This window comes from Hippocampus comes, unplaced genomic scaffold (assembly GCF_001891065.2).
Source record: "Hippocampus comes isolate QL1 unplaced genomic scaffold, H_comes_QL1_v1.1 scaffold91, whole genome shotgun sequence".
Classification (NCBI taxonomy): Eukaryota; Metazoa; Chordata; class Actinopteri; order Syngnathiformes; family Syngnathidae; genus Hippocampus; species Hippocampus comes.
In genome coordinates, this window is record NW_017805034.1 from 265,732 (window position 1) to 281,565 (window position 15,834).

Genomic DNA, 15,834 nt, shown 5'->3' on the forward strand with positions numbered 1-15,834 from the left:
ACAAATATTGTGCCTAACATTGCAACATTTGCCCAATGTCAGCTGTGATCGGCTCCTAACATACCAGAGTGAGGATAAGCGGAGCAGAAAAACATCCAATGTGTTTTCCATGAAAAGGGGGCTCCCCCCCCAAAAAAATTAATCCTATGGGGGAGAAATGTGCAAACAGGTGCATCCACAGGTGCCAAACCGTGACTATGAGGGGGGTCTACTGTGCGCCTTTTTTTTCGTCAGAACGTTGCGACTATCGTCCTCATATTTCGAAATATGTCTCATGACATTGTGACTTTTGTTTTCCCTTTCGTAACGTTGCCGCTTTTTTTCTCGTGACGCTACGGACTTTTTCCCCAACGTATTTCTCCGTGTCTTCGTCAAACGATGACTTCTCCCTCCAAATTCTGCCTCGCCAAATGTGTCTGCGCAGCTCTGAGCAATTCCGCGTGGCTCTCTTAATTTGCACCATTTTCGAATCAATAATGGAGAGCCTAGTGTGTCGTCTTTGCCACAAAGATGGTCAGCGATGTCGTTTGTTAGTCTGGAGTCGCCCCATTTTCTTCCATGTATAAAGACCACGGAGGAGCAACCTGGGGGATGGGTCGTTGAGGGTGGGGGGAATCGTTCCTTGTTCGTCGTATCTTCCCCATTGGGCATGTGCGTTGCCAGCGCGTCCCCTGACAAAGCAGGAGGTCAAAGCGCTGTCACTCATCTTGATGTAAAAGCGGACTGGAATGCCAAAGGAAGCAGTTGCGGCGAATCCAAGTGAACGTGCCATAGACACGCCGTCACGTTGGCCTTGTGTGTGCGGGTGTGTGTTACCTGCTAATTGAAATGCGATGAGGTGTGAAACCACCCTTTAAAAGCCTATCACACTCGGTGCCGTGTGCGCGTCTTTGAGTGTGCGTGCGTGCAGTGCACATCGATGTTGTTTGTGTGCGCGCACGCTTGTGTGTGTGTGCGTGTATGCGTGAAAGCGTGTGTGTGTGTGTGTGTGTGTGTGCGTGTGCGTGTGTGTGTGTGTGTGTGTGAGGTACAGTTAAACCTGCTTGAACATAACCAAGCAACAAATGGTCGCTACCAACGTGTTATGTGTGTGTGTTGTTGTTGCCATGTCAGCCACCCGATGGGAAGAATTTGGAGTGCAAATTTGTCAATGTCTGAGAGAATTTAAAAAAAAAAAATTCCTAATAGAATCAAGTCCAAGCATTCTGAGAACAAACAGTTTATCAAAGTGTAATATGACAAGATGGTCAGAAGCTGGGAGTTGATATTTAACTGAAAGAGAAGAGGGGAAAAAAAAAGGAGATTTTTTTTTTTTTAACTGAAAGTCCAAAATGTTGAGGTGATGTTTTTAATAACCATAGAAGTTAAAAAAAAAAAAAAACATTTTAACTTCAGACTTTCCCTCCATATTACAACTTTTGCATGTTCTCCCTGGGCCCGCGTGGGTTTTCTCCGGGTACTCCGGTTTCCTCCCACATTCCAAAAACATGAATGGCAGGCTGATTGAACACTCTAAATTGTACCTTGGTGTGAGTGTGAGCGCGGATGGTTGTTCGTCTGTGTGTGCCCTGCGATTGGCTGGCAACCAGTTCAGGATGTCCCCCGCCTACTGCCCAAAGACGGCTGGGATAGGCTCCAGCACCCCCCTGCGACCTTTGTGAGGATAAGTGGAACGGAAAATGGAAAATTGCAGTCTTTCCAAGAAGAATCTTCCGTTTCTTGTTTTCTGTTTTCCTGGTTTCAAAACAAAGGCATCTCCTATTAAGTTTTGCTCTTATCGTACTTGGAAAGCTTCGACTTTGCTCATCGCGGCATGAATGATTTAAAAGTGGCGAGCGCACTGGGGAGCATGTATGAACAATTTAAAGCCATCGCCTGCTTCGGGCTGAAAGGTCAAGTGTGATGGGAAAACTGGAATTAGCATATTTAAATGCTTCCCGGGCAATAAATAAAATATTTCTTGTCTTCTTTTTCATTGTCGTCAGTTCTCCTATGAAGTCATTCAGTGCATAAGTAAAACGGTGAGTTTTTTTTTTTTTTTTTGGTCGTCTCTCAAATGCATTGGAGTCGAGTCCATGAAAAAAAAAAAAAAAAAAAAAAAAAAAAAAAGAAACGGTGTTTTACATTGAAACTATCTTTTATTCTTAATAAGTGAAAGGGGGGAGGGGAATGCCCAGTGTTGTTTTTGTGCTTTACATTAGAGGACCCGAATAGAACGCCCACCCACCAAGAATTCGGAAGCTCTGGAAAAATCATCATCATCATCATCATCACGCTTTACAGTAACAGAGCTCTAGAAATAATCCATCAGTCCATTCGGTGCTTATTTACAAGGCTTGAAAATATTGAATATCTAGAAAAGGGGCATGTCGTAAAATTCATTTGTGACGTTGTCATCTTTTCTAGTAGAAAAATGAGACTGCGGTTCTTCTTTCTACAAACAAGGCGCCGTCTACCTGAATCTCTAAACTCTTATTGTGCTATTCACATTGGAAAATAAATAAATAAATAAATAAAACAACCAACCCCAAAAGTAAGAGAACTTTTGAAGAAGTTACAATTGGTACGAGGAACAAGAAGTGCTTTCATATAAGAATAGGTCGACTAACTCGTGGCTATAATAGGCTACAGTAGTGTCGTCTAAAAGTGTTTGGTCGGCGCTTTCTGGTGCTGAAACGTTGACTGCAAACTCAAACTTTTTTTGTTTTTCTTTTTTTACTCGGACGTGTCATCGTGCGATGTCAAAACTTTTTCCTTGATACATTACTGTCATCTGTCCACACCAAAGGACCAATACAAAGATGTTTTTATAATGTCGTGTTTTCAATAACTACGTTCCACAACACTAAATTATGATTTCACTGTCCGAACATTTTTTCTCTCCAAATTAGCTTTCTCTGACAACAGTGTGTTTATTCTAGTAACATTGCCACTTTTTCTTCCAGTCTGACAGCTTTTGAAGAATGTTCCCATCCTTTGATACCGTGTCATAGATGGCTCTCACCTTCTTGCAATTGGCAAGATATCGCCAGAATATCACGTCTGCTTTGTTCGACCAGCTAACTTGCGGAAAGGTGTCTTATTGTTTTTACGGTTTTCACACTAATAAGAACAATCCATGTTCCAGCACCAGAGGTTGAACCATAGTATCCTCTACGTTCTTCTACGTATACTTTTAGGCTAATACAAGGCAGGCAGTGCATAAAAAGCATGTACAAAAAAAAAAAAAAGGAAAAAGCTCTCCCGTCCATAACTATCATGCATATCATGTCCCCGATTAATCGCCTCAGCGGAGAAGGCCTCAAAAGGATCACAGCAGTGTGTGTGTGCGTGTGTGTGTGTTGTGTGGGTGTGACATGTAATGTAAATATATCGATGTAAATACTGTAGATATAGCCTCCGTGGTTTGCAGACTCCCTGATATTTCGTCATGTATCATCACTACACATACAATAACGGAAAAAAACAATCGAGATGAAAAAAAATGCATTATTGCTTGATCAGATGTGAAGAAAAAAAAAGCCAGAGAGAATTTTGCTTTTTTTTTTTTTTGGCAACTAAAATATTGAGAACATTGGCATAGTTTTTCATTGCTAGGCTGTTGTCACCTTTTTTTGCATGCAGGTTTTCATGAAAATGTCAAACAAAAAAATTGTGTTTAAAAAAAAAAAAGGCTAAATAAATTAGAAAGTGTCAAATGCTTTGGCATATTCCAAACAGAAGGCAAAATAAAGTGCAAATTAATGGCATCAATACATAAATCAATAAATAGCGGAATACTGTGTGGTGGCATGTTTTTTTTTTTTTTTTCCGCTTCAGAATATTTTTTTTAACACACCAGTTCCCTTGAATGTTAGCCCTTGACATTTTGAACGTCTCCACTAACATTGGCACCGAAGACAATCTTTTAATCAGTTCAATATTGAACGTATTGCCGTAGTATTACCATGTACTGGGTAGAAACCAATGTTAAAAACCAACAGATGAGGTGAATTTTCAAATTAATGAAAAAAATGGGCCCATTTTGGGTCTCAAGCCACAATTTGGCAACATCTCCTTGAAACAGCCAATAAATAAATAAATAAATACCCTGGTGTTTTTTTTTTTCGTTTGTTTTGTTTTTGTTTTTTGTTACCTGTCCGCTTTGCTTGCTTATGCTTGGATCCAACAAGAAGACAGACGGACTCGCTTGCGATACTGTTGTGCTTGCTTGTGCTATTACGCTAATGGGTTATGATGAGCTTGATGTGCCGTGCTATGTTTATCTGCCTTTGCAGCTTCTCAGTGGGCTATTTTTGACTGGGCGGATGATCCAGTTGTTTTGTTGTTACTATTGTTCAAGATGGGTGTTAGTGTTGCGGTTTAGTCTTTTTTTTTTTTTTTTTTTTTTAACTTTGTGGATTATTTGTAGTGCTATTGTTTATTTCTATTGTGTGTTCTGGCAATTGTCATAATCTTATGACTTGTACATTGCGCATGGAGTGTGAGGTGCCAATTTAATTATTGTTATTATTATTATTTTTTACCGTGTGGATTATTTCGAGTCCTGATTCTGTTTACTTCTATTGAGCATGCTGACGGTTATCATCAATGTACACTGCACATTTGACCGAGTGGGACTGAGAAGACTTGGTGGATTATTTGGAGTTGTTGTGTTTCTTGTGCACGGTGACCGATTATCATGCTTGACTGGCTGTCGAGAGGAGCAATGGCATGTACCTTTTGCACGTACCTGTGCCTGAAGGCGTGCCATAGATTTTTTTATTTTTTAACTCCGTGTGCTATTTCTAGTCATTATATTGATTTCTGTTGGTCAAGATGTGTCATGAATGCCTGGCACTGATTATAAAATCATGTAGCCGTGCGTGACCAAGTGTATTTTTTTTTTCCAACTTTGTGGATTATTTCCAGTGTTTATTTCTACCACGCAAGGTACCAGATATATTTTGTCGAACAATACAATGGTGGAGGGTTAATGTCAGCATGGCCTAAATCCTATCAGAAGCACTGTCCTAAATTTGAAACCTATATTCTAATATTTGTTCCAAGAAATTATTTTCATTTATTCTCAAAAGTCTATTCGCTTTATCACATGGTCTGCACTGTTTATTGCTTGTCCAATCAGATTTCACTTTCTGTGTTGCGATGTCAATTTCATCTGCTTGACAGCCTTCAGAATCAGTCGTGCTGGTTGATGCTCCTTAAAGTACATTGGCAATGGGACTGTTTCTTGAAGCAATCGTATTTCAAATTCGTAACCACAAGGTTAGAGCGCTGTCTCTCGATGACTTCAGAACAAGCCAAGTTTGACTTGATTGACATCTGAGGCCATCTGCACACTTTATTTAATAGTCACCCTCTCAGCTGATTATAATGTATTCTTTCCTTTTTTTTCCCATGTTATTGGATAAATATTGATTCTGAACTACTCCACATGATCTCTGTGGCAGAGTGGCTTGCTGTTGTATTGTGTTTTTGTCAAATATAGTGATGGATTTTCTAACTGCAATGTGATAGTGGTGGTATTAAGAGGTGAATTAGGTCAGGTAAGTCCCCACCGAAGCCCAAACGTCTGGCCCACCCCCGCCTTACGGTAACCTCCTGACCGAACCATACAGGGCGCAATCTGAGCCCTCGCAGAAACCAGTGTCAAGTGGGACCGAGCATGGATGGAAGACGAGTTCACGCCTGGAAGCATCTGGGTGGCGAAAACGTTCGGGGGTCACTCTCCGATCGACCCAATGGGCGAGAAGGCCCCCTTGAAGCACGCCGACTCATAGTGCTTGTTCAGGTAGCTCTTGAGCGCAAAGGTCTTGTCGCAGCGCTTGCACTTGTAGTGCTTGAACGCCGAGTGCGTCTGCATGTGCGCGCGCAGGTTGGAGCGGTCGGCGAAGGCCTTGCCGCAGTGCGCGCAGCCGAAGGGCTTCTCGCCCGTGTGTGAGCGCATGTGACCCTGCAGCAGCCACGGGCGGCTGAAGGCCTTGCCGCACACGTCGCACTTGTGCTTGAGGTCGTGCGTCAGCAGGTGCATGGCCATGGCGGGCATGGACACGTACACCTTGCCGCACGTCGGGCACTTCTTGGCCATCTTGCTGTCCATGCTACGGTGCGTCTGCTTGTGGCGACTTAAGTTGGAAGACGTCGCGTATGTCTTGCCGCACTCGCCGCACGAGTGCCTCTGGGCTCCAGGCCTGCCCGCGCCGTCTGCGTCCGCCGTCCCGGCCGCCTTCCGTCTCGAACGGCCGTCCACGATGAAGAAGGCGTCCACGGAGTAGGCCTCGCCGATGGCCGTTTCCCCATTGATGTAGCCGCTGGCCGCCGACGACACCTCCGAGCGGGGGCTGTCCGGCTGGTCCGAGTCTCCGTTGATGTCGCCGTGGAGGCCGCCCACGTAGCCGCCGTCAATGCGGCTGTAGATGATGGACGGGCGGGGTGGGGAATTTGGAGCTTTGGAGATGGCGGGCCTGTCGCTGCGCACCGGGTCGTCATACGGGGACGGACTCAGATAATCCCGCTGGTAACCTGAGGAGACGCAGGAAATGATTGGTGAAGAAATAAGACGCCGACTGGCGTTATTTCGAGACCCCGCTGCAGGCGGATGTACTAGACACTGACTGGACATTTTTTTAGGGACATTTGCATATTCTAATTCCATCCAGGTTTTCCAGTTGTCCTGAAGAAACCATTTCAATTTTCATCAAACGTTACTTGAAAGGAATTTAAATCTCACTCCAGTTTTTTTTTGATATTTGAATAAATGGCCAAGGGGTTCCGGATTACTCTAGTAACATGGGGTTTTCTGCCCATAAGATCTTGGGCGTTGAAATAATTTTCACTTTTCGTTGGTGACACGCACACCCACGCGCTCAGTGAGACGGCAAGCTCTGCAGAATGCGCGCCGATCAATAGAGCTGCTCCATTTCAATTAGCGCACTCCAAGATACTTGTGCTGGTAATATCATTTCACCGGTCACTTCTGAGAAAGGCATCCATGTCGGTAATAGCTACTGGGGGCGGGCGAGAGGCGGCGGGGTTGAGCAAGGGTGCAGGTCAAGCTGCTTGTTTACATGCTAACTGGACGTTTTGGGGGAGGGAAGACGCAGGCAAACAAGATGGGAGTCTTGACGTCATGAGTCATGAATATTCCATAATAGTACTCTTGACTGCGAATGTGTGTGTGTGTGTGTGTGCGCGCGCGCGTCTGTGTTTTATAGAGCATGAGTAAAGTTTTGCAAAGATGACCAAGTGTTCATTTTAGCGAAGAGGAAGCCTGACTCAGAGCGCTTGAGCGTGTGTGCGCTAAATTCATGAAATAATACAACACAAGAAGCCAGCAAATCCTACAAGCCTTCGGGCCGCACAGACGTAACAATACGAGAAAAAAGTTATTCATCTTTCAGACATGAATGGGGGCCAATATTGGGAACATCCAACATCCAACAATATTTGAACAATATATATATATATATAACACACACACACACACACACACGTATGTATGTTTGCGAGTGATGCTTACAACTTGATGCGCACTTGTGTGCTTTGGCCTCCATGTAGGTCGCAAAGTGCTTCCTGTGTGTGTGTGTGTGTGTGTGTGTGTGTGTGTGTGTGTGTGTGTGTGTGTGTGTGTGTGTGTGTGTGTGTGTGTGTGTGTGTGTGTGTGAGAAATGCCATGCACTCAGGCGTGTAAGCTGCCTGGAAAATATGCCAACTTGACAGAAACACAGCAGCTGTGTGCGCATGTGCGTGTGCAACAAGCGCCACTTGCTCGAGTCAAACTCGTGTTATATTTATAACATGGGAGGAGTGCAGGGGCCACAATAGGCCTGCCGTGTTGCTTCTGCTGCCTCCGTATATGCCTCTGGATTCTCTCCTCCCAAGTGTCGCTGTTATTCTGTGGGCCACTAGGGGGCAGAATTTTTTAAAGCGAGCTGACGAACAGCTCCAGCATAACAAACGCTACAATGAACCTTGGTTTATCGCGAGGGGGGTGGCTGAATATGCAAACAGAAAAAAAAAACATTTTTTGGGTATAATTTTACCCCTCGCATTGCTAAAAAAAAAAAAAAAAAACCCTTGCAAAACACAGAAAAAAAAAACATTTTTTGGGTATAATTTTTCCCCCCGCATTTCTAAAAAAAAAAAAAAAAAACCCTGACAGACACTTTCCATAATATTTCTTAGCATTGTATCTTTACAAAACAAAATGTTTGAATAACCCATATAATTTGATCAAATGAACATTCCACTTGTTTAATGCAAAACGTACCCACGCACGGAGCAGCAACACATACTGCACAAACAATACATATAGCATCACTCACAGGCCTGTATCTTTTTCTTTCTGTTCATTTGACACAGTGACAAGTACTGCAGGTTTGTTGGGGATCTTCTCTGCTTCTTCATCTCGCTGTTAATTACATTACCAGTCACCACATCACCACTCGGTGGCGCTGTGAATAAATGAGAAAATTGTATATGTAGGATCAACCGCCCTCCCCCCCAACCTCGTTTCACTTGGCAACCTGAAATTTAATAGCAATGTGTATCATAATAGACATTGCTAATAAATTTCAGGTTGCCAAGTAAAACGGGCTTTATTGTTGTTGTTGTTGTTTTTTTTTTTAACCAGCTTATTTAACATTATCCTTCTTCATAAGGTTGATGACATTTACAGGCTGCAGGCGGCACATGTTGAGAATCACACGCTAGTCATAATTTGGACCTTGTGGATGCATTCTGCATTACGTGCATCTCCCCTGTACAGTCACTCCTCCACCGCCAGTTTTTCTAGCTTCCTGACTTTCTCGCCACTACCTGAGTTTGACCCCCTTCCGAGTCACTTATGACTAATGCTGCTACCTGGGGATTCAGATAATGTGTTGGAATAGCGTGTGTGCGCGACTCACCTTTATGATGATGGAATCGCAGGCTCAATTCCCCACGTCGACCGTGACAGTAGGAGCTCTCCAGGTCGGCGGCTGAAATGTCATCCAGCTTGACTTTCTTAACCAAGAAAGAGCGAGGCATGATGGCAGACACACACGCACGCACACACACACGCACGCCTACCAATTCACACTTTATGAAAATTTGTTTAAAAAGTTTCTTCTCCCGGAAAACTGAGTTATGGGCATTCCAAAAGTGTTAAATATGTTTAAAAAAAATTTGAAAAAGAAAAGGTCCCAGTTTCTGTTACTGTTAAAATTCCTCTCCTGTGTCAGGTCCTTCAGAACCGGTCAGCTCCTTGAAGCGAGCCAGTTGACGTCGCTGTCCCTTCAGCACCACAATAGCAGCACGAGTCAGGCACATTCCAGTGTTCAAAATAATCTTCTGTCTCTTTACCCTGAAAAGTAGTGCAAAGCAGAAGTTCAGCAGCGTCCAAAACGCGTCCCGAAACGTCCTTGCGCCCTATTAGCTCCTCTTAAGCACATTATTGCTCCTACAAAAAATGATTCAAACGCGCAGGAAAGAGCCATACGTCCTCACATTCTTCCGCCTCCTCCACTTCTTCATCTGCCTCTGCTTCTGCTCGGAGTGTGTGAAGCTGCAGCGGCTCTCTGGTGCACAAGACCAGCTGTTGCCCTTATATAGATGAGAGAAATGGAGATGGGGGGTGGGGGGGAGAGAGAGAGAGAGAGAGAGAGAGAGAGAGAGAGAGAGCATTCGGTCCAATGGGAACAGCGTGGAGGGATTTAATGAGCTACTTTGAAAGCACTCGGTGGCTCGGCACTGATTTATAAGGCGAGTTAAAGAGGAGCAAAAGGGGGCTTAGCAAAAAGTGGAAACTGTGATGAAAGTAAAAAGGGCCACACAGAAAATTAAACAATTAAAAAAAACAAGCGATGAATGCGTGTATGACATCACACTGAAAAATATACAGAAAATGTGGATGTGGGGAGAGAGAATGTATGAAAAATGTATTATGCATGTGTTTCAACTATATATTTTCACACCTACACAGAACACAAAAAAACGGTTTGAATTGGAAGATATGGTTGGATTTAAGATGTGAGTGTATTAAATCATATCGAATTATTCCACTTAAATGTATCACTGTTTATTGGGCAGACATATCTTTAAAGGAACATTTACCGGACTGACAAATTAATTCATATTTATCCAGAACAACAGCAAGAAATTCATTGCATCATAGCTCAAACTGAGCCGTAACATTTGGAATTAAATTAGAACGGAATTAAATCGAGCCCGCCTTGAATGGCATTGCGCCCCATGCATTGAGATATGCAGCGATGTGAATGACCTCAACGTGCGAATGTGATTGGCTCGTGACCACTTCAGAGTGTATCCCGTCTCTCCCCCAAAGTGATCTGATTGCACACCTGCACCCTGAAATGAATAAATTAAAATAAATCGTCAAACCTACACAGTACACCGACATGCCACATGCAGCATATTTTCTCTTGTCAAAACTGAGTGAAATGAATGTAGCTCACTGCAGGCACATGCAGGAGTGATGCATTGTTTTGGATGTTTACACTCAAAATGACTTCTCCCTGCAGCTAGGACACGCGCGCACACACACACACACACACACACACACACACACACACACACACACACACACACACACACACACACACACAGCCCTCCCCCCCTCATTCATACTGATGCAGAGAGGCGGGATGACTGTGTGTGTGATGTAATCCGGTGACGCGTGCACTTTATGTAAGGTCTGTTCACTGGAGTTCTTGCACTTGTTTCTTTTTGGGTTTTTTTTTGTTTTTTTTAGTCAAACCTTGTGACTACCATCATCACCTCTTTTTTTTAAGCTCCTAAGGAAAAATAAGTCGGAAACTTGACATGCAAAGATATTGAATGATAACTGGATAGATCTTGCACACACGCACGCACATTCACACACCAGACAGGAAATGCTAAAAATGGCTCACTTGTGAGTTTTCCTGCTGAGCTCAGCGCTGTTTGTCTACCGTGTGTGTGTGTGTGTGTGTGTGTGTGTGTGTGTGTGTGTGTGTGTGTGTGTGTGTGTGTGTGTGTGTGTGAGCGAGCATGCATGCATGTGGATGTGTTGAGACTGAAGGTCTATTAGCATAATAATAGACTTGAAATCATTGGCTTGTGTGCGTGTGTGTGCGTGTGTCCATGCATGTGTGCACACGTGTGTAAAAGGCTCTCAAGAAACACAATGGGCAGGAGGTTGTTGACTTTTCATTCCTTTCTCTTTAAGGGGCCATCCAAATGACTTAAGACCCCCATTCAAATAGAGAAGGATTTTAACATTGGAAGCAATGGAATCAAATAAGCAGGAGTGGAGGGGGGCAGTGGCGGGGGGCTTCAAGAGGACAAAGACTCGGTCAACGTGGGTTAAGGAGGCATTCCCCTGTACGAAAAAAATGAGAATAATCCATTTCAGGGTCAAAATTTGTCGCTGTTGTAATAGCGTTGCATACTTGCTGTCCAAGCGAAAGTCATTTTAATTCCAGACCGTCAGTTGTAAAATGACACGAACCATTTTATTAAGATGTATAAATACCAAATTTACATACAATTATAAAATTTGCGAGAGCACCACAAAGTGAAAAACAAAGTTGGAGGTGATGGAATTGTGGAAGTGTGAGAGGAGGTGGCAAACAAACGTAGGACTGAGTGACCGAAAATAAATCAGATAATTAATAAATCAATTCTTCTGATCATTTTTAGGGGGAAGTGAGCATAAACTGCATATAGAAGACATATTTCATTTGATTTACTCACCCCGAGTGTGTGCCCATTCCGCGTAACCTCCCTCAAACGTCGCAAGACCACTAAAAGTTAGAAGCAACGTATAGTCAAAAGACTTGCTGAAGAAAGAGGGGGTCATTTGCAAACGTGGCGAGGATCCATCCATATGCGTGCTGTATGAATATGTATGCTCTATGTATGCGGGGCGAGGATGGCCATTAATATGTATTGTTTGGTAATGAGGCGAGTGGGGCACATCAGATGGGTCCTTCCTTAACTGCTCACATGTGGCTCATTAAGGAGCAGACCACACGAAGCACCTGATACCCCCCACCCCCTACACCCAATCACGGGGGGGGGGGGGGGGGGGGGCGGGGGGGGGGACGACCACAACATCCTGACGAATGCTAACAAAATGGACATTTCATCAGCATCCATCTTGTAATATGACCATCCTGTATGTTGATTTTGCACGCAATAGGAAATCGAGGAAATGACTCAAATCACCTCTCCCCATTGAAGTGAATGGAAACGCAATTAATCCATTCTCCAAAACATCAACAAAAATGTTTTTAATTATTTCAAGATCTCAAATGTGCTTTAAAAATGCCAAAAGGCGTGAAAAAGAACTCAAACAAGGGCGTGCTTATTATTCCTTCGCGTGGTTGCAATCAACTCGAAGCACGTGGGGCCTCCGTGCATATAGACAGCTTTGAGTCATTCATCCATACACAGACAGCTTATTAACCAGTCTGCGTTCTCAGCTGCCTCGCACCTGATACTGCCACCGGCCCCTGAACAATGCGGACACTCCGTGGACCCTCTCTGATGCCTTAACAAAGATCACATTAACTCTTCTAGGCAGCCAAAGCGACATGGCTTTGTATATAGCATGAAAGTATGTGGTTTGAGACGGCCATTTTAGGGTCATTTTCAAAAATGGGGCTACCTTGGAATTTTGTCCAGCTGCTATCAAATTCCAAATATTTATACGGGACACAAAAAGGCCACTTCCATATCGATTTAATGAGCAAAACAATGTTTCGTTGATTGTGATAACTCGCCACTCAACCGCGATTTGTAACTCATGAATGTGCTCTCTAAAGCTGGTCGTTTTAAATTGTCTCGTTTTGTGTGTGTGTGTGTGTGTGTGTGTGTGTGTGTGTGTGTTTGTGTGTTTGTGTGTGTGTGTGTGTGTGTGTGTGTGTGAGAGAGAGAGAGAGAGATATTCTGGGGGTTAATTGGGTCTAGGTACACAGACACACACACACAGGCACACACACACTGAAAATCCTCTTAGCTACTATAATGAAGGAAGTAGAAGTGGCAAAGGAGAGAGTGAAAAATATGGATGGAAAAAAAAAGCTGGGGAAGCAGATGCAGGTCAAGATCAAAGGATAAATACAGAGGGATCATTTTTTTTCGGGTGGGATGCTTCATGAAAAAAGAAAAAAAAAGTCAATTATAACATTTCATCATTGCCATGGAAACCAACAGCAGCCAGCCAGACAGGCCGGGATGCGATCCACTTGTTATAAACCTTCCTTGTTAGTTCGTTGCTTCGGATGTTATTTTGTGTGTGTGTGCGTGCGTGCGTGTGTGAGCGTTTGTGTATGAGAGAGAGAGAGAGCGCAACAGCGTGTTAATGAAACCCCACAAGCACTTTGTTCTGTTTTGCTCCAGGCTGACTTTGCTCTGCCAGGTTTGGGATTAATTACAACGGCTTCTACCAGCAATGAGTGCCGAGATGATATTTTTACCCTGGCGGTGGAGTGAGCAGACACGCGAAAGGCTGACAAGTACACTCGGAGGTCAGGTGAGGACTTGAGCAGATGAAAACCACTGTATGATACAACTAAAATAAATGAAAACTACTCACGCCGAAGAGACGTGTCATGGATAGGGAACAGAAGTCTCCCCCCACCCCCCCCCCAAGTTAGCATTGCAGAAAAGGCTTCACATGACAATAAAGGATATTTTTCAAGAAAAACAAGTTTAAATATTGAGGAAAATCATGTTATATCTATTTTTAAAATGTATTATGCTAGCGATTGGTTGAATAAGGTTTTTCTGTGAGGGAGGACGTGAAGTTCTTGAGGGGACATCCTTCCCAAAGTGACTCATGCAGCCGCAGTGTGACGCAGTCGCGCTCTCTTTGTTTCGTCTTTGTCAATGTCACTTGGCTTCTATTGGATTCTTAATCTTATATGCTCCATAATGGGCGGATTATTGTGCGCTCGGATATCTTGGTCAGCTCATCCCGGGCAGGCCGACTCTCGGCGTCAAAGTTTGCCGTTCACGTGCACAGAGCGCAGTACTGCTGATTCCAGCTTGTCACCAGAGTTGCCGAGTGCTGCATTTATTCCATTGAGTTACGCTGCATCCACTAAAGTGGAGGACAATGAGATCATATCTCTTTTTTTTTTCTTTTCCTTTCTGTGGCAAAGATAAATGTCGTGCGCTGGATTTTGCTTTCAAGTTGCAGCATGAGAGAGATTTTTTTTTCTCCCCAAAAGACAGCACAATAAGTAATATTAGGCCTACACTGAAAAAAATAGGTACACAGAAGTCACTATATAGAGTATATACACCCATATATACTTACATACATCTTTTCAGTGTGGCCCGAATACTTCTTGGTCCTATTTATATATTTCCATTGGGGGAGGAGGACAAAGGTTGTGTTAAAGACAATGGGGCCCATACAAGGCCGATTTGCGAGGGGCTGAGAGGGTTGAAGGTCTCCGAAGGCATCACGTCGGCCGAACGGATCAGCAAGACGGTGAAATGAGGCAGGAAATTTGAAGGGGGAGAAGTGTGTGGACATGCTTTAATGGTTTTAGGAATGAGAACTTTTGAAGAGGTTTTTTTTTTTTTTTTTTTTCGCCTCATTCAAATTTGTCCCCAAATCTCCACGGTCAAGACAGCTTTAAGTCTGTTTGGTTAATTGAGAGAGGGGCACGGACAAGACGGTCCAATCAAAAGTCATTTGGGGCTTGAAAAGTCTTTTGCTTTCCAAATTTGTCTGTCGAGTTTTCTCCAGAGGGCAAACGACACCATTGCGTTTCAGTTCATAGATGCCATTGTTGACACAAGTCGACTCGGTGTTCCTAGCCAAAGCAGCAGCACCTAATCAGTTTCATTAAAATTGCAAACATACACACTACGGAAGAGACCGAGCCCTGCAGCAAATTGCGAAAATGTCGACGTAATTTACACCCCTACAAAATGTTTACAAATTCCTATTGATGCCACCAGATGGTGACAAATCCCTACTTTTCTATTAAACAGAGCTTTGTGCTAACTAAATGAAGTTCATCCCCTCATTACAACATAGTTCCTTGGTACTAAGGTAGCGCCAAAGAAGTATTTTAATAGAAGGCAGGTTCTTTGGCCAGAGCACAAAAACATCAAATAAGGGAGTTTTTCAGCAAATAACAATGATCTCAGTTCATCGATGCCATTGATCGTATTTGGACATGAAAGAGTTAGCTACTTATCCCATTTGAACTCTGTTGCTCACCAAAACAAGAGCGCCAAAAGCGACACGAAACAATCCCTCAAATGAATCAAAACAGTTCCCTGTGCACGTGCCAAAGAGGATTTTACGGCATGAAGCGACCATGTTTTTAGCATTGATTTGCATCCCAGCGGAATCAGACATGGTCACTCCAAAATGTTGTGTGCCTCCGTGGTGAGGTTCCCACCCCCTCTTCACATTCTGTTTTGCTTCTTGACGTTTCTCATCGCAGTCCACGTATTTTGTTTGATTTTACACCCCACTTGTACTACATCGCTAACGCTGTTAAAACGCCTCCGCCGTCTGCGGCTAAGTAAACGATGCTGTCACCGTGTCAGAGCATGACTTCGAGAAATGACAATTGGCAGTGGAGCTGATGTAAGCTGTTCAAAAAAAAAAAAAAATCTGTGCTGATGCTTGATTATCAGCGCCCAGCCAGACGTCTGTTGTCCCCTCGACGATTGCCTCGACATCATCCGCGTGTGTGTGTGTGCGTGCGCACGCGAGTTAATCATGCCGCCCTTATCAGCGACCGTCAGACCCGTAGAGACACCGATGTGCTCCCCGCTGATAGCTGCAGACACTGAGGTCTCCCACCCCAACCCCTGCCC

The 15,834-nt window shown here is 43.8% G+C and overlaps 2 protein-coding genes across 6 annotated transcripts in view; one reads left to right on the forward strand and one right to left on the reverse strand.

Annotated features, from left to right (window-relative positions):
• LOC109512016 (TBC1 domain family member 20) overlaps positions 1–15,834 on the forward strand; it is a 65,476-nt gene that overhangs the window by 36,874 nt on the left and 12,768 nt on the right. Inside the window, exon 10 of one of the 4 annotated variants that reach the window (XR_002167443.1) lies at positions 13,387–13,519. The exons of the other annotated variants lie outside the window; for them this stretch is intronic. The gene's annotated coding sequence lies outside the window, so the exon portion shown is untranslated. The remainder of the gene's footprint in view (positions 1–13,386; positions 13,520–15,834) is intronic. 4 annotated transcript variants of the gene reach the window in all.
• Positions 3,824–9,593, reverse strand: LOC109512020 (transcriptional repressor scratch 1-like). 2 transcript variants are annotated; one of them, XM_019863488.1, is made up of 3 exons: positions 9,490–9,593; positions 8,910–9,346; positions 3,824–6,522 (listed from the first exon to the last, which is right to left on the reverse strand). In XM_019863488.1, exons 2-3 carry the CDS (start codon positions 9,028–9,030, stop codon positions 5,723–5,725), a joined length of 921 nt encoding a protein of 306 aa, XP_019719047.1. In that variant the 5' UTR covers positions 9,031–9,346; positions 9,490–9,593; the 3' UTR covers positions 3,824–5,722. The 2 variants fall into 2 exon arrangements, with proteins under 2 accessions (XP_019719047.1, XP_019719046.1); XM_019863487.1 differs by having other exon boundaries at positions 8,910–9,593.

Bases quoted from the DNA above. Each gene is read 5' to 3' on its own strand.
- LOC109512020 (XM_019863488.1), bottom strand. From the start codon at position 9,030: ATGCCTCGCTCTTTCTTGGTTAAGAAAGTCAAGCTGGATGACATTTCA. The intron at 6,523-8,909 runs GTGAGTCGCGCA...GCGTCTCCTCAG, and splicing joins GCGATTCCATCATCATAAAG to GTTACCAGCGGGATTATCTG.